At 41.8% G+C, this 24,974-nt stretch overlaps 1 protein-coding gene across 1 annotated transcript in view; it reads right to left on the reverse strand.

Annotated features, from left to right (window-relative positions):
• Positions 1 to 24,974, reverse strand: part of LOC138302149 (probable DNA double-strand break repair Rad50 ATPase) — a 135,073-nt gene that overhangs the window by 7,503 nt on the left and 102,596 nt on the right. Inside the window, exons 10-13 of the mRNA XM_069242510.1 lie at positions 24,736 to 24,867; positions 21,585 to 21,728; positions 19,962 to 20,045; positions 16,458 to 16,550 (exon numbers count right to left, since the gene is read on the reverse strand). Of these exons, the coding sequence (XP_069098611.1) occupies positions 16,458 to 16,550; positions 19,962 to 20,045; positions 21,585 to 21,728; positions 24,736 to 24,867 (453 nt within the window). The remainder of the gene's footprint in view (positions 1 to 16,457; positions 16,551 to 19,961; positions 20,046 to 21,584; positions 21,729 to 24,735; positions 24,868 to 24,974) is intronic.

Here is a 24,974-nt window from a genome sequence, read left to right on the forward strand (position 1 = left end):
GTTGAGTTATGCATTTTTTTAAATATACTCTAGAATAGCCCTTAAAAGCAAAAAGCACAAATCGGGGCTATATGGTCGCACCAGACCAGTACAAAGTGAAAAGTTCAGGCCGACCATGAATGGCATGCAGGTAGCTACATGGACCCAGTCAGCCCCGCTGAGCAGAAGTACCTCAAATCCTGGTTGCAGCGTTGTGTCAGTTCCGAACCAAGGAGTAGAAGTGATGCACCAGTTCTGCTTCACACAGCAGCAGCGATGTGTCGGTTCTGAGATGCGACGAGGCTGCGTTCCGAGTTCCTGCTGTTTTGACATTAAGGATCCATGCGCATGTGATGCGAATACTGATGTGGAGGATGCTTTGTGGATCAAGCCGATGCATCGGTTCCAATGAACACAAATCTGTGCTTAATTTGTGCTTGTTGTTTCCGGTGCTGAGCACCGGCACTTATTTCTGAGGGCCAGGGGTTATTCTTCGACCTCGAGCAAAAGACACATATGGGAAAGACGGAGGAAGGGAAAAACGAAAAAGCGTCACAAAGGGAGAAAGTAGAAATCTTCAAGAGTGAGCTGAAGGGGCAGGGAGTAGCTTTAGAGGACCAAGATGGCTTCAGGATTACGCCACCTCAGTATTCCATGTTCACACATTTAATTGCAGTAGCCGCATGTTTAAGAGGAGGGCTTTGGGTCCGGCACCTTTTTATTTACAAATTAGGCACTGCCACAGATGCTGCGATGTGGAGTTTTGGCATCATCGTCGAGGCTGTCATCGAAGGGGACACAAAAACCTTGCACCAGGAAAAGAGTTGCAGCGGCAATTCGGAAGGCGATGTGTCTGTCCCAAGATGTGAGGGGCAGCAGTGATGCGAGTCGGTTCCGACCCACACAGCAGTGGTGATGGGTAGGCTCTGTTCCTCGCAACAGCAACAGTGAGTTGATTCTACTCTTGCAGCAGAGGATGCATCTGTTCTGCTGGAGCCAAGTCCTTATGCCCACACCCAAGGGTCTAGGATTGGTGTGTTACCACCTGGCAGTATGAACTCACAAATGACAGAGCCCAGGTGCAGGAGCAGGGTGGTTGGAAGTTTATTATGTCCCTTAGAGTTCAGATCAGGAGGTCAGCCAGCTAGCACTTGGAGTCAACCCGGGTTCAAGTGATGCAAGTCCAGTCCTTCTCACTCAGGTAAGGAAGTAGCAGGCACCAGGGCAGCACAGCAAGGCAGGAGTTGAGCAAAGCACCAGTCCAGTAGATTGGCAGTCTTACAGCAGCACAGCAGCACAGCAGTCCTTCTGCCTGGCAGAGTAGTCACAGGTCCAGAAGTGTACTGAAGTGGTGGTGTCAGAGATGCAGTGCTTATACCCAGTTGGGCCTTGGAGTGGGTTAGACTTCAAAGATAGGCCTTTGAATTGCTCAGTGGCCCTGGTCTTCCTGCCCTGACTCCAGATGCGCTAATGGGGGGGTTATGCAGTCCTTTATGTGGGGACACGGCACGGCCAATTCTGGTGTAAGTAAGGCTGTGGCCACCTCCTCCCTCCCATCCTGCCAGGATGGCCGACCAAGTCACAACTAACATTGTGTGTGACTGTTTAGGGGGAAACACAAAGTCCAACTGTTACTTAATCTAGACAAATCCCCAGAAACAGGCACCATATAGCTAAGTTAAGAAAATGCCAACTTTCTAAATGTGGCATTTTCAGAATTACAATTTAAAATCCGACATCATCATAAATTGAGATTTTAAATTGTGATTCCAGAGCCACCTAAATCGAAAAGTTAATCTCTTCCAGATTGTGGATTCCACTTATAAAATGTAATAATAAGGTAATCCCAAAAGTATCCTTTTAGAGAGATAGGCCTTGCAGTTCTGAAAAACAACTTTGAGAGTTTTTCACTTCCAGGACTTGTAAAACTTTAAAGTACATGTGCTGTCTTTTAAATACATTGCACCCTGCCCTCTGGTTTGCCCAGGGCCAACCTTAGAGGTGACTTATATGTATAGAAAAGGAAGGTCTGGGCCTGGCAAAAGAGTTATTTTCCAGGTCGACATGACAGTGCAAAACTGCACATACTGGATCAGCAATGACAGGCCTGGGACATTGTTAAAAGGATACTTAAGGGGGTGACATAATCAGTGCTGCAGGTCCACTAGTGCAAAAAGAACAGATGATGGATGGAATGCTGAACAATACAAACATTCACCCCTAGTCAGAAAGATCGCAGTACAATTCATCGTTCTTTGCCCACCATGCCACTCAAGTTTTAACCCAGCCATATGCAAATCAGTCTTGAACAAGTTCCCCATGAGAAAAATACAGCCTGTAATGCCAAGCCAGGTGCTCCCTGGACCAGAAACAAGCAGCTTGGAACCAGTTTTAGGGTATCAGCCCTCATCAGGCAGGCTACCTTGAATCCTTTGTAGCAGTGAGCATGGCACCCACGTCTGGGTATACCCTTCCCCCTTAGGGCAACAAAAGCAAAAACAACAGATGATGGATGGAATGCTGAACAATGCAAACATTCACCCTGCGTCACAAAGATCTGGGTGTAATCCATTGTTTTTTTGCCCACTACACCCCCACAGTTTAGACCCAACCATATGCAAATTAGTCTTGACTCTGCTCCCCATGGGAACAGTACAGCTGAACTGCCGAGCTAGGTCGTCCCTGGACCGGAAACAAGTATTCTGGGACTGGCTGGGGTGTATCACTCCTCATCAGTCAGGCTACCTTGAATCCAGTGGTGCAGTGAGCATCGGACCCACGTCTGGGAATACCCTTCCCACATAGGGCGACAAAAGCAAAAAGAGCAGACTTTAGATGGAATGTTGAACAATGCAAACATTCACCCCAAGTCACAAAGATCTCGGTTTAATCCATCACTTTTTTGCCCACCATACCACCCCAGTTTGGACTGAGCTTTATGGAAATCGGTCTTGACCCTGCTCCCCATAGGAACAGTCCAGCCCAAATTGCTAAGCCAGGTCCTGCCTGGACCAGATACAAGTATCCTGCGACAAGTTTAGGAGTATCACTTTTCTTCAGCCAGGCTACATTGAATCCTGTGGAGCAGGGAGCAGGGACCCACATCTGAGCTTACCCTTCACACTTAGGGCGACAAAGCAAAAAGAAAAGATGATGGAAGGAATGCTGAACAATGCAAATATTCACCCCCAATCACAAAGATCTGCGTTTAGTCCATTGTGTTTTTGCCTCCCACACCACCCCAGTTTGCACCCGGTCATATGCAAATCAGTCTTGACCCTGCTCCCCATGGGAGCAGTCCAACCAGAACTGCCAAGCCAGGTCCTCCCTGGACTGGAAACAAGCATCCTGGGACCAGTTTCAGGGTATCATCCCTCATCAGGCTGGCTACCTTGAATCCTATGTCTCAGTGAGCAAGGAACCCAGGTCTGAGCATACCCTTCCCAATTAGGGCGACAAAAGCAAAAAGAACAGATGATGGACGGAATGCTGAACAATACAAATATTCACCCCCAGTCACAAAGATCCAGGTTTACTTCATTACTAGTAGCATTTAATTTACAGGCCCTGGATACATGTAGTGCCACTTTGCTAGGGACTTATAAGTAATTTAAGTATGCCAATTGGGGATAAATCAATATTACCAAGTTTAGGGAAGAGAGCACAAGCACTTAAGCATTGGTTCGGAGCATTTGGCCAACAAAAATGACTTCAGAAAAGTGGTGGAGAGAGGCGAAACAATGGAAGGAAGAGCACCCTAAGGCCATCAGGTCTAACACATAGCCATTGTGCATGCCTTGCACAAGTCTAGATTCTCATTATACTGTAAAGTGATATTAAACAAGTTGTATAACAACCAAACATAACCATAAATAAATACACATTGCTAGTATCTCAGATGTTCCTCCTTACATGGATTTATGGTGTGTAATAAATGGACTGTATCTATAAAACGGAATTAAGAATTATATTACCGTTGAGCAGTAAATTATAAAACATTTGAGGTGCGTTGGTGTCTAAAATATTCAAGTTAAATTGAACTGAAGGTATAGGAGAGCTAATTTATTATGAGCTTGGTACACTGTAAAACCATCACACAAAAACTGGGTGTTAAAGAAGTCAGACATGATGGTCTGGATGTAAGAGTGAGCTCATAGGTACAATTCTATCAGTGTGCCTTGTATCTGTATGTTTGAATAAGCACCTCTCACAGGGCATACCTGTCAGTAAACTAGCGCAGCAGCAGCACCCTATCTTAGTAGACATGGCTCTGTGATTCTCGCTGCTGCACTATATGTATTTTGTCAGTGGTTTAAAGAACAGAAGTGCAAATACATATCACCTTAATCACTTAGGGGCCAGAGGTATCATTTTGTCCAATACTGATTACCTAATTGTGATTTTTAGCTAATCGCAAGTAAGTAATCGCTACTGGAATGTATGAAACTCCAGGAGTTTCATACTGAGATTCTCAAGGGCTCACAAACGGACCTACCTCATTACTATTCATGAGGGGGGTCGCAATTTGTGAGCCATTGCGAATGGCTACAATCACAGGGATGGTGGCCTGCTGGGCTCAGCAGACCACCATGTCTGTGATTGCTTTTCAATAAAGCAATCTTTTTTTTTTAGATGCAGCCCATTTTCCTTAAAGGAAAACGGGATGCGTTTAAAAATGAAAAATGAAAAGTTTTCTTTTCATTTTTTAAGAGTAGGCAGTGGTCCTAGGGACCACCGCCTGCTCTTAAAAACATTTTCGCAAAGGGAAAGGGATTCCTCTTTGTGAATGGGTTACCACCAATTTGAAATTGGGGGTAACTGCGATTGTTTTGCAACAGCACTCACGGTCACAAAACAATCATGCATACCTCTGCGATTCAGTATTAGGAAGGGACGCCCTTGACACGCCCCTTCCTAATTCCAAATCGGTCTGTAGGTGCAAATTGGACTTGTTACATACCAAAATGCATTTGCTGGGCCATTTGCGACCATCACAAAAATGTTTGATACATCTGGCCCTTAGTAACATGGTTTTCAGGTGAATGTTAACAGATTGTGAGAATAGTACTTCCATAAGTGGCAAAGGTGTGCTAATAAAAAAGAATATGTTGAAAGTGAAAAAAAATGAAAATATTTATAAGACTTTCTTTCTTCTATCGCTCAATCTAACAATTTTGAGAAATACTCCTGCTCTCTCTTTCAAGTGATGTATTTTCTGGGCTTCATACTGTCCAGCTCCTTGTGCAATCTGAGGCATTCCCTGAAGAAGATCACTCTGATTAAGCACTTTCCTGCTCTGTTTCTCTAAGGAGCCTTGCTTATATCATCGCTTTTTTGTAGACTTCTATCCAAGCCAACTTGCAATTTTACTTCACTGCCAGACACTTCAGTGCTGGAAATCCAGTGAACCGCACCAGCGTCTCTAATATTTAGACTTAGGGGCATATTTATACTCTGTGTGTGCCGGATTGGTGTAATTTTTTAACGCAAATCTGGCGCAAACTTAACTCCATGTTTAGATTTTGATGCTAGACATGACTAGTGCCAAAATATTGGAGTTAAAGTCATTTCTTGCCTGTGAAAAACTAACGTGCATCAACGAGATGCAAGGTAGGCATTCCAGGGCAAAAAATGACTCAAAGGCCCTAGCACCTTATTTATCCTCCTGTGCAAAAATCACACCCGGGAGAAGGAGGGCCTTAAATAATTACGCTAAGCCCACTTAGCACCATTATTTAACGCCTGGGTCAGGGCAGGCATTAGGGGACCTGTGGGCCTTTTCCATGGTCAGAGCCCATGGAAACAGCCCACAGGTGCCTTTCCTGCCTCCAGGGAAAACCCCACCCACCGCACCCACACCTGGAGGACACCTAAGGATGGGGGACCCATCCCTGGTAAGTCCAGGTAAGGTTTTTTTTTTTTTTTGCAAAGTGCCATTGGAGGGCTAACCTGGGCCCCCCTACATGGCACTGTGCCCATGACTTAAGTCCCTTTGGCATGGCCTTTGGGCTGGAGGCATGACTTCTGTCTTTAATTAGACAGGAGTCATGTCCGTGGGGGTTGTGCGTGGAAATAATGATGCTAATCAGGAGAGAGTCATTTGTTTTACTCTAACATGACTAGCACCATTCTTTCATGCACAACCTCCAGTTTCCTCTATGCCTCCCCCACCCAGTTAACGTCAATAATTTTAACGGAGAGACAATCTCTTGTGACATAAACTGAAAAAACAATGGGCTGCCGGTTCGAGAGAGTTTAACGATTTCTATTACAACATTTATGAGCAATTGCTACAAAACGATCTTGTAGTTACTAGAGAGTATCCTAAAGGTCTCTACAAGCTGATGGCATATGGGTAGTCCTTGTCTCTCCTGGAATCAATCGAATTGGATGCTCGGATCGTTCACATTTTAACATCTGAAGTCCTCTAGACAGAGAACGTGACTCCATATTCATATATGTCTTTGTATTCCCTATTTATGACGAGAATGCACCTCCACGTCTTAATGTATGCTGATATATTGTATAATATTATATTAATCGATTGTAGTTTTCGTACCTGCTTGAAGCACATTAAAGCCTTAACACTATTGCAGACATACATGCATTTTAAAAACGTTTCCATTATGTAATTGTGTGCTGTACACTGCACATTTTAGATGTGTCTTCCTTGTTAGTGTAGCTTCATTCTTAAGTTGGCACATCAAACCAAGCATTTCATAAAGTCATAAAGTCAGCCATTTTGCTGGTGAAACATTTATCCTCCTCCCAAGGCCTTCTCGCATTCTTCCCAGAAAAAGAGCCTGCCACCAGCTCATTAGTGCCTATCTGTAGGTTTCTGTTTATCATGTGTTCTCGCTGGCATTCACTTGCATTGAGAAAAAGTGTTTCAATGTAGCACAACATCAACTTGTATCCATTTCAGCTTTACAAGCTCCAACTGATGGGAGGTGAAGATCTTGTCTATTGTTTAGGCAACTGCTTTCCTCATTCTGAAAACTATTTGCTAATTTCTGCATTAAATGCACGGTAAACTTCTATGCGCTGTTATGAGTGTCTGTTTTCTGTCACAAGATATTTTTTGTGCCTCATCATATGCCCATGCTCATCAACTAGCACCTGGACCTAGAAGCTACATCCACAGATGACTCTCTGCAGGACTAGTTGGGGTACGATTGTACTGGTCACTGTTGATTGGACTTAAATTCCATTCTTCCTTGTGAGTACAGAGGGTCTTTTCAATCAGTGGGTCCTATAGGGACAAGTATACTTTTTTGTTTGGAGAATTTCTGGATATCTTCTCATTAACTGTGTTTTTAGGGTCTTGCTGCAGATTTGATTGATGCGCCCTGGGGTCTCTGAACCAGATGCAACTGTAAGTCTGTCTGGTAAGCTTGCTTTTACCGGTGTAAGGGATGAATGTTAAGCCCTTGTTTACTCCTACCTCCATTGTGAACTTACTTACAGGGCATTCTTCCAAAACTTTATTGTACTGGAAGAACAATGTTTGCGGTAGGTTGTCACTGCACCTGTACCCTTTTGGGTTTAAGTGGCACATTTACCATGGTTTTGAGTCACCCTTGCACCGTGCAAGGGGTTGCAAGGGCCCTACAAAACTTATGTGAGATTTATGAAGCCACACAAGGCCACCTTGCTTGGCCCTGTCAAGCTTGATAAATTTAGAGTAATACAAAGCAGTGCAAATTACTGAGTTATGCTACTTTGCCCCAAGGAGCCGTTCCATGGTTGAAGCGTGGATATTCCCATGCATCCACTCATGGATTTTGGTGCATTTCCAGATTTATAATTAGTGGTAGACCTAGGAATGTGGCGTTAAAATGCTACACCTTCCTGGGTGAGGCATAACAAGGAGATATATCTTTATTTCTTCTTGTTATTTCCTCTTTCTATGTATGCTTCATTCTGCAGCACACGTAGAAAGACAAAACTGCCTCTCAGGATTGTTTTTCTGCTGAAAGGGATCCCTTCCTGCAGAAAAACAATCCTGCCTACAACTCAAGCACCCTTGCACCATGACGCAAGGGTGCCTTCATTGGCGCTAGCAGACAAAAGTGCGCCAGAACTAGGGAAGGACAGAAATGTGCCGTGTAATGTTAAATATGGCTCATTCCTGACCTTTCCCTTTCATGCAGTGCAGTACAGCAAAGTGGTTTCCTGTGTTGTGCAGGGTGAAAGATTGATAAATATGCCCCTAAATCTTTACAGGTAAGGATGCACTAGTCTACCATCTCTTTAAGGGTATTCACTACAACAGGCCAAACCCTTTCTAAACTCTTACCTTTTTGCTGGTTTTCTCCTTATTCGCAAAGATTTCCCATATTTTTTAATTGTAATGCTCTCTTAGGCTTGTGTATTTCTGTTGCCTTTTTGCTTGCAGAGGGTTTCAAACATTAATATTCTGATCAGCAATCAACACTGTTTTCACAGAAAGGGGCCATGTTTTATATAATGGTTCAAACTAAGACAAAACTCAGTCCTGTACCCTTACTTCCCTCTCTTTTCCTCCTTCTGCATTACTCCTTGTCTAAAGGAATACATTTCAGCAAAAATCCCATTAAGCCTCCCTCTTTAGGGAATATTACAAACCACTCTCCTCTTCAGCCCCACCAACTAGGCATCTGAGGGTAAGCCCCCTACTCAGGTTAATATTTCATCCTTGGTTGCCCACTTCTCACAAGGCAAAATATCCTTGAAAACCTTCTGTGCTGGCTTGAGGTTGGAGGATGCATTCAGAGGATTGCTAAAAACATTTAGGACATACTACCTAAGCAGATCAAGACTTCTGTAGTACATGATTGGCTTTAAACATGGATATTATGCTGCACAGAGAAAATCCAAGATTTTTTCAATATAGTAACGCAGGTACAAGAAAGTTGGTTGTTCAAGTGGTCGATGCAGTAGTTCTTAATATAATGCTGTTTGGCTTTCTACTTGCTTTCTACTCCTTTTCTCAGTGATCCTCTGAGGGGTTCTTCCTTCTCTTATTTTTTTTTTTTTTTCACCAGTTTACCCTACCATTCGCTGATTTGTTACTGCACTTCATTTTCCTTTTTCTCTCCACATGGCATTCCTTGCCTGAGCTTGAAGGAGAATAAACAGGCTGTCATTAGGGAGGTACAGAAGTCATTCATTGAATGTGTAATGGTGATGTCATACAGTTGTTGGTTTCAGGGGTGGTTCCTCTGCAATGGTGAAGGAGCATCGCCCCACTGGCTAAGAGCCAGCAGCTGAAAAATAAAACAATATTTTATTATTGTTTTATTTTTCAGCTGCTGGCTCAGCCACAGTGTGCAGGGAGGGGTGGAGCTGGGCGATGGGAGAGGGGAGGAGGAGTGGAGTGCACTTAAGTGCCCATGTCAGTTTGGCCAGCCATCTTAGGCTGAACAAACTGACATGCGCACCTAGATTTCTACAACCCGGCTGTGTTGCACAGTCAGGTTGGAGAAACAGCACAGACTCCAAAGTGAGGCGGCCAGCAACAACAGGACAGGTACTTTTTAAAAAATTATTTTCCTTGCCCCCATCAAGGTCCCCACCTCCCCTTGAGATTTGCAGCAGCAGTTAGTGGTTGCCGTTCTTTTCTTAGTAGCCTGTAACGCCATGGATCTAGAGATCTTCATGCTGATGCTAATGACTTACCCCCAACCTTCCGACTAAAACAAGCAAAGCCTGTGATTAAGGCACTGGTATTGCAGTACTATTTTTTCGTTTTGCTTCTTCCACTTCATCCACTGTGTAAAGTGTTAGTGCACAGCAGCCAAATTACAACAATCTCCAGATTCTCCTGGCACACACAGAAGATATGTCATCCTTCTACCACTACCTTACATTTTAAGTGCTAAAAATGTTATGCTTTTCTGGACTTAATGCTAAATGTATATTTAAGAACAAATATGGATTATTTTCTATTTTTGCTGCTATTTGCATGCTTCAGCAGATATAGGTAAAAAATAGCCCTACAATACTCTGTCAGTTAAATAGTAGGGCACCAGAACATATATCTGACATACCCTTTTGGTTGACTTAATAAGGAGCCATAAGGTGGACATTTTGCCCAGTGACAAGAATCGCAGACTCCGACATGGTGCAGCACACTTAGAAGCATATTTATAATGCCCTAGCGCCACCTTGTGCCACATTAACATCATTATTTTTTACGTTAATGTGACCTAACGAGCCCGAAATCCCTGCGCCATATGCATGCATTGCTCAAGGGCAGGAATTAAAAGGGGGCTTCCATTCTTCAGAATGGGGCCCTATGTACTCTGCAGGAGTAGTGCCAATATTTTGCTGCTACTCATGCAGAGTACATCAATAGCGTAATGACAAATGACACAGTTGCCCCCTACCCTGCACCATGATGCGCCGTATTTTAAATACGGTGCACACATGGTGGTGGTACAGGGGCTTTCCATAAATCTGTCCCTTAGTGCCCTAGCAGGCACACCTGGCTCATCAACATGGTTGCTTATTCATTAGATGGATAGCAAGGGCAACATGGTATTGAGGGCCATGGTATAGGAGGACTGTGAAACAGGGAGAGGTTGGCGCACAAGTAGCTACTGGTATGAAAGACACACACTTCTGAATCAAGCTTGACTCACAATGTGGATGTTTGTAAGGAGTTACGGTTTAGGAGGGAGAAGTGCTGCACAAGAACATGTGGTCTAACAACCAATGTGTAAGAAATTGGGTTACTGGTTGAAGAGGGAGAACCCCTACTCAAGCAGCAACCGCAATCCTTGTCAGGGTGAAGTCGCCAGCGAACCCCAAATCTGGTAATTTGTCACAGAGCATCCAGGCTAAACTGAGAGACAATGTATAAAGTATTTATGCAATACAAACACTAAACAAAAAGGATTCCATTCTAAATTAGAAAAATAGAGTCGATTTTAATCAATAAAACTAGACAAAAATGACAAAAATCCAAACAGTAGAACAGGCAATGTTAAATGTTTAGGTGAAAATAGGGTCAAAAAGCCCAAAGCACCACTTACAGCTATCTAGTCATGTGAGACTGGTAAAAAGTCACAAGTTCAGGCCAACTGCGGTGGAGTGTGGGTTGGATACAGGGACCAGGCTTGTCCCACTAAAAAGTTACTTTGTCAGTCCAGTGCAGAGTCCCGTTTGCAGTGGCAGGGGAAGCGAGGATCAGGGAAGCATTGAAGATAATCATTGATGTAAGGCGAAGAGCAGACCTGCATCGAGGATGAGCGTGTTGTTATCACAAACGTCGGGTTGATGCTTCGCAATGGCACTCCCCACGAGTGGTCAATGCTGCAGTGTGATGGGATGGGCTAACAGAACTTCGTGTTGGTGGGCTCAACAAGTGACCACATTTTGGCCCCAGGGGGTCTGTTGGTGGTTGCGAAGAGCCCAACAACTTTAATTCAACCCCTCTGAGGCCACACCAATAGTCCAGGACCTTAGGGGCACCACTTGGGGGTCAGGGGCTTGCTCAACCTGTATCTGGCTCCTGGTCCAGGTGATTGGGAGTCTGTTATGTCCCTGTCGCTCTGAACAGGAGGCTAACAAATTAGCCCTTGGAGTCAACTTGGGAGTCCTGTCAGGTGCAGGACCAAATCCCTCTGATTCAGGCGGGAAAGCAGCAGGGCAGCTGGGCAGCAAGGCTGCAATCCAGCAAGGCAGCCATCCAGCAAGGCAGTAGTCCTGCAGGGCAGCAGTCCAGCAGAGTGTCAGTCCTTTCAGCAACACAGAGGTCCTTCTTCCTAGCACTATCTCCACAGATCCATAAGTGCACTGAAGAGGTAACGTCTGAGGTCCAATATTTATACCAGGTGTTGGAGAAGCTTCTGTAGGTTTCACTTTGTATTGTGCAGGTTCCCTGATTTCCCTGCTGTGGCTCCAAACTAACTACAAGGGGTATGCAGCCCTTTGTGTGGAGGCAGCACATAGCCTATTAAAGTGTAAGATGGGCTGTGCCCAGCTTCGCCCTCCCATCCTGACTGTGAAGCCCCACCTTTCTGTTGAGGATGGCTTTCTAAGAGGAACACTCAAAGCCCAGCTTTCAACTACACCCAGTCATGTGACCCAAAGACAGGCTGCAGGCACTAAATGATTAAGACAAGAAAAATGCCAACTTACTAAAAGTGGCATTTTTTTTATTGCAACTTTATCATAAGAGAGGATTTTTCATTACAATTCCAAAGACACCAAACATAAACTATTTACCTGTTCCTATTTGGAATTTACAGCTTATTAAATGTAATAAGATAACTTCAATGTTATCCTAAGGGAGAGGCAGATCTTGCAGTAGTTAAAAAATGATCTTAAGATTTTTTTACTACCAGGGAATTTAAAGGTACTTGTCCAACATTTTAAATACTTTGCACCCTGTCCTCTGGGCTGTGCAGAGCTTACCCTAGGGGTGGCATATGTATTAATAAAAAGGTGTTGAGCCTGTCAAAAGGTTTATTTTTCCAGGTCAAAATAGCAGTGTTAAACTTCACACACAGGCTGAAGTGGCAGGCCTGAGAAATATTTAAAGGGCTATTTAAGAGGGTGGGACAATACGTGCTGCTGGCCTACTAGTAGCATTTAATTTACAGGCCCTGGGTACATGTAATACCACTTCACTGGGGACCGATAAGTAAATTAAATATGCCATTTGGGAATAACCTAATGCTATCAAGTTTTAAGAGTGAGCACACATGCTTAAACATTAGTTCTCAGTGGTAAAGTTCACTGAGTCTTAAGACCAGCGAAAACAAGCTCAGCAAAATTGAAGGAAGAAGGCAAAAAGTCTGGGGGAAGACCACCCTAAGTCTAACAGGTCTAACACAATGCACAAGGGAACATTTTGTATTGTTCAACTTTTTTGATGAGTGATCACCCGACATTTGACTCCCTCAAATGTTCCCCTTTGGTGTGTTTCTATTAGTGTTTACTACTTTGTAATCTACCTTGTTCGGTCCTCTTCCTGGCAGCCCAATAGATCACCATAGCTCCAAGATGAAGAAAGCTAATAATATTTTATAAGTGATATTTGTATGTTTACAAATCACTTCACTCTGTGACTAACCATACATGCCATATCTACCCTTAGGATTTAGAGTTTGTAGGGACGTCATACCATAGCTTATCTTGTTGAGCCTACCTGTTGACCCTTAGGTGGAATACTAAATTAAACCAAAGAGTAGCAGTTTCTTTTCTCCTGTCTTTATTCATAGTGGCATACTACAGTTTTGGCACAGAGCTAAAGGAAAGGAAAAGAACAGTGTCCAGTCTTTTCCTTTTTGTAGCATTCCTGGCACTCACCAGCAAAGTAATAACTTTTAGTTCAAGGAGTTTCTGCCAGAGCTTAGATCTAGTGATGGGTCTTCATTTCCTTTCATCTACTCAAATCACTGTTGCCTTGTATAGCATACTCTTGTAAATATTGTCTTGGACATGTTCTTGTTTCCAATCTCTTCCACTGCCCCAACGTCAAAGCCAATGACACAGTCTGCAATACTTATGCTACATCAGTGCATGTCTTAGGTCCTTACTACCCACCTATCTTCCTTGCTCTGTCTATTACACTGCCTCTGATCACTCTTCTTTCCCTGTATGTCTGAGCCATCCTCACTGAGTTCTCTGTTCTTCTCACTATTTGACTTATGGTGCGGTGGTATTCATACTGCACTTCACAGTTGAATGCACCCCTCACACTGCATGTCTTGGCTTTGAATACTCCTCCTCATTTATCAGCTTGCCACACATGTGCACTGTGTTTAGGGAACCATGTAGGATTTAGATTTCTTTTATTAATGCTTTTTATCATGTTTATTTCAGAAACAAATCTCTACATAGATGGGACCAGTATGTTTACACAGTTGGGAGACAGTGAGAACAGGATATCTGCAGTAGACACTACTCAGTTTGCCCCGAGTATCCGTGAACTCCTGAAGACCAGTGCAGATTTGCTTAGGAAAGTGAGCAGATGTGCTGTGAAAATAGTGAGGCCCACATTTATACTTTTTAGCGCCGCATTTGTGTCATTTTTTTACACAAAAGCGGTGCAAACATGCGAAATACAATTGTATTTTGTAAATTAGCGCCGCTTTTGCGTCAGAAAGCGGCGCAAATGCGGTGCTAAAAAAGTATAAATATGGGCCTTAAAGTGTCTATCTATTCAACCTTAGAAATGCCATGGAGGTTAGATGCTGCTTTTAGGATGTTCTAGAGACTCCTATAGCTGTCTCATCAGCCTCATTTAATCAGAAAACGAATTAAAAATTACATACGTGTATAGATAGATGGTCTTTGAGTCAGCTCTCTTCACCCATTGGACTTTTCAACTATCATTCACTTTTTGCTTCCACACTCCACAGCATAGTGGGCCAATGCTTTACTTCAACATTGTTTTTTTTCTTTCTCTCATGGTCCTTTTTAAAAAATTTGAGTCATCATTGTGTGTTCAAATTATGTCTTCAGGGTCCAGTAATTCAAGTGCACCAGAGGCTTTTCTCTGCACCAGTAAGAATGATGTATTTATGTGATATGCCTAAACTCTATGTCTGTTCAAAGTGTACGTCTTCTACTGAGCACTGGTACTGTCCTATTAAATTTATATTTGGAGATTCACTTTTAGGTTTTGCCGAGAAAAAACTTAAGTATTTCCACCCTCATATTCTCTAAAAAAAAAACATAATAAAAAATACATGCGTTTTGTACATACATATCCATATACATTTAGGGGCTTTTGGTCAGCCCTCTTAATTCATTGGACTATTCAAGTGTCATTCACATTTTTCTTCAGTCCACAGCAGAACACAGCGAGGAGCAATGTCAGTGCACTGCACCCATTGGCTATTGCTGATATCTGAGCAGCATCCTGCTTTCAGCCTCTTGCGTTTCCGCCTCACCCTCTCTCCTCTCGTCGCGGGATACGGTGAGGTCAGTGAAGCTCCTATCCTGACCCCCACGTTGATACTCGGTGGGAACGGGGTGAGGTGAGTTAAGCATAGTTCAGGGCACCAATGTACTGTAAGCTAATACTCCCACTGCTAGCTTTCCATGTAACGCTGATGTGATCACAAATGGGGAGACAATCCGGTGGGTCAGGCCCATAACACCAGGGCTGAGACTCCTCAGTCCTGGCCTTCTCTCTGATGGCTGGTGCTGGTACCAATATGTGCCTGTGTCAGCCATCCACCGAAATAATTGCCTCAGGCCGCAACAAGAGTAGACATTGTTCTATCATAGCGTAGTTAATAGACTATTATTCACTAGAGCTGTAATGCAAAAAGAGATGGAACAATCATGGGAAAGTCCTGGCACACATAAGGGCGAGCCACCACTGCAATGGATTTTCTGCTATATCGTTGTATGATCTTCTTTCCTTGTGTATTGTTTTGTGCATTGTATTGTGTGCTTTATTTAACCGACTAACATTTATGACGTAAATTTCCTTGCAGATTCTTAAGTTGTTTCTAAAGAGTTATCACAACTCTGGCTGAGGCTGAACACTGCCACCTTTATTCCAGTGGTAGTAACTAGTTACTCCTTGACTGCTCATTTGTGTGTACCTAGATACTCAAGGAGGCGTAAAGAGGCCAGCATACCTCCCCTACATTCTTTTCCAGCCCTGAGAAATCTGTCTGATGAGTGGTCCAGGCACATCTATGCACCTTACCAGCCATCCGACAGGTTCACTGCCTCGGGCTGCTGCTGAACCCTCACTTCTTGCGAATGTCTTCTTTATTTATTATACCATTAATAGGATATATTTTACTATTGATGTAATGAAAAGGGACATAAAACAAGGAGGGCAAATTCCCTAAGCTCAGTAGGGGAAATGAGTGTGTAGTTGTCTTTCTGTCTGTACGTTCTGCTGCGCAGCTAATGGAGGCCATTGTGCTAGACTGTATCAAACATTTGTGTATATTATAGAGAATAACCACTGTTTCTTTCAATATCTCAGTATAGTCCAGGTTCTTACGTGATAGGACTGCTTTTCTTTAAGCGTGCCTTCTAATTTTTGAACAGGTTAGTGCAATGCACACCTCACTCACAGCATCTCAACTAGTCAATGAATTTTGCACTCCTCAGTCTACAGTTATGGGGTTTCAGTGCACTGTATTGCTCACACGTCACTTCTCCCAGGTCCTCTGTTCCACCTCCCATCCCACTGCTGACATTGTAGCAATACTGCTCAAACTGCACTCCACAGACAACACACCTCCCCAGTTGCATTATACAGCACTCTACAGCTCTTCTATTACATTGCACTCCTCACAATGAAGGTTTCAGGTCTTCAGTATACATAATTCCTCACAAAATCATGTCTTAATACATTTCTGTAGTGCACATGACAGCTAAGTGCACTGTAAATGTGGCGCAAACTTACAAAATATAATTGTATTTTGTACGCTTTTACGTCAACAAATAACACAAATACGGTGCAAAAAAGTATAATTATGGGCCCAAGTGTCTCAGTGCAGTTCACGGCTCACCTGCTCTGCTTGCTGAAGTAGGTATTGTTCTTCTTTCATCAAAGTTCTGTGTCTCAGGAGCTTCCCATAGCTATCTTCTTTTTGACTGTGCCACTGAAATAAAGTTGGTTGTAAGAATCATATTAATATTTAGCCGCTGCAGCAGCTACGTGATCAGTAGGAGGACTGGCTTGCAAATGCCAGTCATAGCTGGAAGTGAGCATCAACTCTTGACAAACACAGACAAGCAGAGTCCTCAGGAACATGGTGTAACCTCTTAATACAATGATGCATATTCCACGTTCTTTAGCTCAACTTTAACCTTTTCATATACCCCCTCTCCTAAAGGGCTGTGAACATTGTGGGCAATATGATTATTCACGAGACAGCAATGCAGGTTGGATTGGAAGAAATAGCGCATGGCTGTTCACAAAACGACGACAGGGCATCCGATGAAGTCAGCCTGGGTGTCTGCTTCACTGGGTGAGTATGTCATATACAGGGATAATCTCTGGGACAAATAAAAGGCCCTCCTGTTTTGACACTGGGCTCTGTTTCTTGGGTTCTTTAACAGCCACTGCAAAACCAAGGGTGTGGTTGGGAATACCGAAGACAGAATATCGATGGGTCACAATATTGTGTGACCAGGATACTGAAGGACAAAATATCGAAAGGTAAATTTCTATAGATTTTCAATACCTAACTCCATGTATACATACCTTTTTTTTTTTAGATGTATATCTTCAAGGGATCTAGGTAGGGAGTATAGTAAATCCATACCTCCCTCTTCAATATTTTGTCCCTCCATATTCTGGTCACGCTTTCTGCCTTTGATATGCATTACCACAATCAAAGCCAAGTGAAGAGTATAACAAACGGATGAGACCACTCTAGATTGTGGAGTTTAGAAGCCTGTCTCATATATTATTAACTGAACTGTTAACTAACCCTGAGCGTACCTCTGATGATCACCAGTCAGGCTTTTTGCTCTATGAGGTCCTCAAATGGCACTGGACAAAGGCAAGTAAAAGTTCAGTAGACAGAGATTGATAGGTTGTGGGCATTCGAGACTATCAAACAAACTTTTGTTTCATGGGAATAACCAGGAAGACATTATTAAAACAGCATGTGCTGAATTAAAAATACATTTGTATATAGCAAAGAGCTACAGGCAAAGCTGGGACAGGCCCAGAGCCTGTTCATTGTATTTGAAGAGTTTACATCACGAAAGGAAGATGGCGGATTACTATTATTCATTTAATATGATCCTTCCAAACTCTCCATTTGCACCTTTGAAGCAGCCACTCTCACCTCATCCAGTAAAACGAAGCAATGGTCGCACATTTTGCTTCATTGATTTAATGTCGATCTGCAGCCTTCACAAGATCTATTTTCAGCTGAAGATACAGGACCTGATTCACTATGGGAATCATAATTCAAAGCAAAATTGAATTTTATATTTTGCATCTGTACTCCTGTCTGAGATATAATTTTAAAGCTTGTGGGAAACCTGTAAAGTATTCTCACACTTCCCACTCAGTTTGGTGACTACACAGGTCGTTGTGCATGTTTAAGCGATATATATATGTATGTATATATATATATATGTATATATATATATGTTTATATACCTAAAACTGCATTTACCATTTCTGGAACTCCACTCTGTCATTTGCTCTCTCTCTCTTGGGGTTCCTACCTACCTCTTACCTGACCACATGTTTCTGGCTAGAATATCATGAACAATACTTGTGAACTGCAGACAGATTCTGTGTTGGGATATTTCGTAATGCCAATGTGAAAGCATCTGAATACACTGGAGTAGCAGACCCCTTCAAGCTCTTGTCTAAGTTCTTCTAGTCATGCTAGGACCAGTGCACTCAATAGGCAGGATGTATTCCCATGACATTGCATAACAGCTATCTGTGGACCTTGTTGCTACCTCCGGCCTTTGGCATGCAGCTTGAGGTTACTCTAGGGCACTAAGACAATATGGTGTTTTGGATTTACAGAAACGTACAATATGTTACTGTACAATTCAGCTGTTTATACATCATCATGAAAAACCTAGAAATGCTAAAGATGCTCATCATTTTATAAACAAAAGATTATATAAAGGTGCATTGTAACCTGGATAATAACTGCATATTCAGAAACTACGGACCATGATGACAGGAATTAGTACTTCTGAAGCCAAGGACTGAACATGAAAGCTATTGAAGATGAAAGTGAAAAGACACTGCACTGGAACTGCAATCAGTTATTTGGCCGAGATTCTTCCTAAACCAGGAGTGGACGCCAGTGAGTCTTCTAGAATTGTAACCTCTTTACAGCTGAAGTTGAAGCCAATGACCATGGCACTGAAAGAGTGGGAATGATTTGGCAGACATGAAAGTTTTTCTGGGACTTCAAGGAAATATTAAAAATGTGGACTGGATAGTCAGCGTTCAATATAGTGATGTAATTCAGGTCTGTGATCCAGAAAATGAAGACTCTTCAAATTCAGACCTGGACATTGTCTAATGTATTATAAATGTAAGGCTCTGTAACTTGGATGGACTTTAACAAATGCTCTAAAATTGAAATAATTTGAATGGTCCGAGATACATAGACTGTCTTTGAACTCTTGATGTACAGGTGAAAGTGTAATTACTTAGCAGTATATAACTTGCATTCTTGTAGAACGCTCATTCATGCCTGAGGAGCCCTTTGGCTATACTGACGAATGGCCAATGTTGATTGACCCGTGGTACTCATGTTTTCAACCTTGTAAGGAAGAAAGATTGAGGCCCTGTTTTTAGAAAAGTGGCACTGCACTCAATGCAGCACCACTTTTATTGCACCCTTTAGCGCCCCCCTAACTCCACTGTGTGTGCACCATATCTAAGATACAGCACACCATGGTGGTAATTAGGGAACTAGAATCAACATTTTTCATGCTAGTTCAGAGCTTTGCAGGATTAGCGTAAAAAATGTTAACGCTAATCCTGCAAAGCCCATTGAGGCCCATTGTTAACAATGGTGTGCCTCCTTTTAGCAGGAGCTAAAAGTGCCGAAAAAAATGATGCAAAGAAATCTCTTAGATTTCTTTGTGCCATTTTTTCGAACCCCTAACGGAGGAATGCCCACTTTGCATAGATTATGCCTGGAGCAGGCATACTGTAGCGCAAAGGGTTACAAAGTGGCGAAATGCATGCAGTGAGCCACTTTGTAAATTTGGCACTGTAATTTTGACCTCGTCGGGCCACATTAGCAGAAACAAAATTATGCTAATGTGGCACAAGGAGGTGCTAGGGGCTCTTAAATCTGCCCCTGAGTGAGCCCACAGAGACTTGAACCCATAACCATGACAGACCTGTTTACCAAGAGGTGGAATGCACCACAGACTTCTGCCACACACCTGACCCATTCAAATACAGTAGAAACAGTGCATATCTACTTCTCAAGTAAAGTCTCCTGGGTCGATGGACTTGTACATGGAGTTGAATTGTGAGTGTAAATTAATGTTAGAGGCAATTCGTTCACCTTCCTCAACTCAGCCTGTTCTTGCAGGAGCCGCCACATCAACTCCTGCTCCTTCCTGTTGGCTTCTGAGAGGGATTTTTGGACCTGGTGAAAATGTGGGGAAAGAATACATCTAGTCATTGTGGAGAAGTCTTAGTACTCCAGGGAAGTATTTCGATAAAAGTCTGTATCACTCTATAAAGGGTCCACTTTCTTCCCTCTACTGTCATTCATGCTTTACCTTCTTGATTTTCTTCCTTTAGCTAATACATTCTAAATTTATCACAAGCCTCTTTCATTCCTTCATGATAACTCCACTCTCGCTCCTTTCTTTACTTCATACAAACTCCACATTTGGCAACTAGACTTCAAGAAGTCTATGGTGCAGGAGGATTACTCCTGCTACCCTCCTTGCCAATGAGGGAACACCCCTTAAAACTGCACCTGCACTATATGTGCACCGGCTCAATCTATATGAAAGAAAGGGCTGAGTGAGTGTCTGCGGTCACTCCTGTAATACGAAAGTGCCCTGGGGTACAAAAACATGCCAGTTCCGCCACCAGAGTAATTTATGTAATAAGGCCCAGAATGTAAATATTAGTCATCCCTGGGTCAGACATTGGCTAGGAGTAGTTACAAAAGTAATAATCTTTCTTTGCTGCCTGGTTTGAAGCCAGGTAATTCGTAGTCTTGATATTGTTCAGTTTTCTTCAATTATCAGTGAGCCTTTATGCTCTGTTATAAAGTGCTTCTAACAACCGGGTCTTTTGATGGCACAGTAATGCCATCAAAATTTGATCTTGTTGGCAAAATGAAATGCCGGCACCTCCGCTCTAGCCTGGATGATGGAGTGATATGAAATAAGTAATAATTTCAGGAGTCTATATTTTGTACTGGTGTGTTTCACCGGTGCTTTATTGGACCGAAAAATAACTTTACTATGTTAAATTGACTAAAGTCTTCTTTCTTCTATATTACAAAAAGGTGGCTAGACCCCAGAGTGAACAAGGCATATTCCCATATGCTTATGTTTGTTTATTATAAAGCTGAATTATGCCACCTGTGATGTACACGTAGGGATGACTGTTATGATGATTTTGATGCAGCCATATTGGTTAGAGGAAGAACAGTATTTAAGAATCTGTGCTGGAGATTTTGCCTAGTTTGGGGATTTATTTCTAGGGCAAATTTGTGCTTTCCTTCTTCTAAAAAGTTCAGAGCTGTTTTGCTTTTTGTAATACTCGCTTTCACTTTGACAGCACGTGTCTGACTCATCACATTTTTTCCTTCCAATACTTTTAACTCCACCATTCTTTCACTTGGTATCCCTCTTTCAGATTCTCTTTTGTCTCTTGTTTATTACGTTCTCTTCCAGCTCATCTACAATTATTGCTTTGTTTCATACCTTACTTTCTCTTGTTCTACAACATTGATTTCGGTTTTATTTCCTCCCTCCATATATTCTAACCCACGCTTCCGTGCTGATTTTATCTAAGTAATTCATATAGCTACTGTCTTTTTTAGCACATCTCTGTGTACACCTTTCGTATTACACATCCATCACTCACTTATACATAGGGCAATTAGGTTCTGTTTAAGTACAAAGATGTTTCCTGGTACCTAATTGTATCCTAGTGCACTCACTTGAGCAGAATTTTCTTTTCTCAGTGTAGAAAGACTCTCTCGCAGTCGGGCGACGACTTTCTCTTGTTTCTCCCAGGAACTCTCGGCGGTGCGCATGCTCTTAAACAGGAGCTTTTCAGCATCTGTTGCATTTGTCACAGATTTCTGAGGTGTTTGTGGAAGATGGTCAAAGATATACAAAAGTGGGTAAGTGATAACCACAGACCTCGCCATCCGCCAATTCCAGGGATGGGCCAAACTACAGAATTTCCCAGTCACTGAAGAATGTTTAACTTTTATGTGTAAACTGATTATGATAACACTAAAATATTTATCAATTTATATTCACAATTACAATTCATATTTGCACATTCAAGTTTTACCTTATTTACTGGGATTTTTAGAAAAGCAAAGAGAAGAACAACGCAATCATAAATGTACGGAAAATGCAATTTTAATGTTAATTCATTGCTCGAAAGCCAAGCAAGAGATAGGAAGACAGTATGTGGTACATAACAAGAATTTCAAAAACAATTGGAAAACCTAAGAGTTATGTAGTCTTGTTTGTAGATTTTATGCAAACAAGTTATGCAAAATGTATGCATGTTTATTCATAAAAAGAAACGTTATCAGCAGATTGAGGCCATTTAAAACAATATTTATGAAGTGAAGTAGAAGCCAAAAATCAAAGCTACGACTGCACCTTTGAAACGTGCTCAGACAGTCTGTGGATAATATTCAGTTAATCAGTTTATAAAAACCCTTGGCGTACCATACCATTGCTGCCGACATGACAAGCCAACTCTGGCAAACAAGTCTTTGAAAAATTGTCACTCATATTAAAACATATAACAAAGCTTGATGAAACGGTCCCTCGTTCGTAAATATAGATATTTGTAACTGATTTAACAGGTTCATACATTATGTGTAATGCATACCTCTAGTAGCTATTATACATCATACAGTATCTTTTGACAAACAATGGCACTCATTCTTGAACTATAGGTGTATAATTGTATATAATATATGCAGCATTAGAAGGATCTTGTCATGACATCATTCAATTGTACAAAAAGGTCATAGACTTAGAATAATTATAATAATACAGCCAACACTGTATTATTATAATTGGAGAGGTGGATAGAAATGACAATCAAAAATGAGGTGAAGCTTTTATTCCTCAAGATGCTGCACAGAAATGTAATCAGGGAAAAAGAATTCCTACAGAATATGGGACTTCTAGAAGATGACGGTGCTTCCGAATGTCAATATAGGAATACCATGATATCTTAATATTGTGGAACTAAATATCAAGGAACCCAATTACAAAAGATACATGCATGTAGGGGAAGTATAGATTTACTATTCTTAACTCTACCACTACATATCTTGAAGACATATTTATATCATCAAGGTACATATATGGTGGGTTGGGGAATTTATTTTTACACATACTTATATTTCGATATTTTTTCCTGAATATTTTCTCCAGTAAACGAAGGTCCCACAATGTTTCCAACTCAATAATCTAGGTGTGCAGCCTAGGTTAGGATTTACAGTTTAAATGAATGAAAACATCACCGTATTTTTGATTAAAGAGCATTTACTCAAAATTCAATAAACATTGCAAATGTATATGATAAATCTTTCAGTGAGGAAGACGATCTGAATATTTTTTACATTTTCAATGTCAGACAATTATATAGAATCAACAATCAGGTAAGGCATAACTTTTTGGAACATTAAAAGTAATCGAGGGATAAGAAGAATGCACATCTATTTAGAAACAAAGTTAAAAACAATTGCTTAAGGACATCATTAAACATAAAAGACTATACTTATAACAAGAGAGCTCTGTCATAAAATCACGCAAATTAAATGAAAATTAAGTTAAACCTCGGCACTGTCGAATTTGGAGGATGAGTGATTGAAAAGCCTCCTCAGGAACAATAGAAAGCACAACTACCCCGTACTCCACTTTTCAACATAAGAATACATCAGTTTCATGGAGCGCACAAGTCCCTAACATTGCATATTGAATAATAAAAGACAAGCAAGTAAGTAATGTCATGCTTTTAGAAATGACATATAACCTACCACCATGCACCCTCCACACAAACACACACACACACATACCCACACCTGCACACATACACACGCACACACACACACACACACACACACACACACACACGGCTGTGGCACCTTTTGCTCTAGTATGCATTGGTTGCATGAGTGATGTGGGCTGAATCTTCAGGTTCCTGCCTCTTCACCCACATCACTAATTGGAGCAGCACTGGCATGTACGTTCTGAATGGAGCTCAATGAAGGGAGGGCTGTAAACTAAAACCATCCCCATAAATATCATAATGCCAGCACCGTATTGCACCAAGTGGGCACAGGCAGAAAGGGCAATGCTGTCAAGTATTGTTGGGGAAGGATGGTCTCCTTCAAACATTTTTTCTCAAAATGGGCACGAATTATTTTAGAGAATGTTTTTACAGCGAATTTTTAGCCTCTATTGACGAGAAATATATATTGTATCTACATTCCCGATGAGTAACTCATGAACATGATAATAGTTTAAGGTCGGGCAGAGTACCAATTGCCCTTCCTCCCAATACCTGTCCTCCCCCCCTCCCGAATTACGTGAAGGGGATTGTCAGAAGAATCCCTTGTTTTATTACCCAGGGTGTGTCCATACCTTTGGTTTCTGATGACAATTTGTAATAAGTAATACTAAATACCATTTGACCTCGGCGCAAAAAGGTCATCGTATGAATTAGTTAGCTTAAACAAAACTCAGGACTGACATTGGTCTTTTAAATTGTGTACGAGAGCTTGCGTTTATATTTAATGAGGGAGACCTGATTAAATGTATACATGAAAATCGCACATCTTTGGTGCAAACGGGTGAGAAGTCAAAAGATGAGGATTTTAATACTGCACTTTTCAGTAAATTAAATCATTTGTAGTAAAACTAACTAAGACTTGGGGGAAATTTCCTATTTTAGACAAAGAATAGATAAAAATAAATGAAAAAAATGTCAGTCTAATAGCCAGAAATGAATCGCTTCTCTACCACTCCTTTCTTCTCTCCTGTTTCTAATTCTGGCATTTCATTAAGGGCATTAAAGACCTTCACATTTTTCAATTTTATTCTGATAAATACCTGCAAGTGTTTGATGGACTCTGTCAGTATCTTTCTTCTCTCCTCATGCTGTAGTGAAATAGGGGTTTCTGGGACTTGCATGCCAGATTGGAGTTCCTTCACATGTTGCTGCGCATTTTCGATGCTGGAGAGCTGATATGAAAGGAAGTCGGTTAGTATTACACAGACTGTAATATATTTCAGTATGTTATTGAATGCTGCACACACCTGGAATGTAATCAATATGTCCCATTTCCGTG

The sequence above is a fragment of the Pleurodeles waltl genome, chromosome 6 (assembly GCF_031143425.1).
Source record: "Pleurodeles waltl isolate 20211129_DDA chromosome 6, aPleWal1.hap1.20221129, whole genome shotgun sequence".
Classification (NCBI taxonomy): domain Eukaryota; kingdom Metazoa; phylum Chordata; class Amphibia; order Caudata; family Salamandridae; genus Pleurodeles; species Pleurodeles waltl.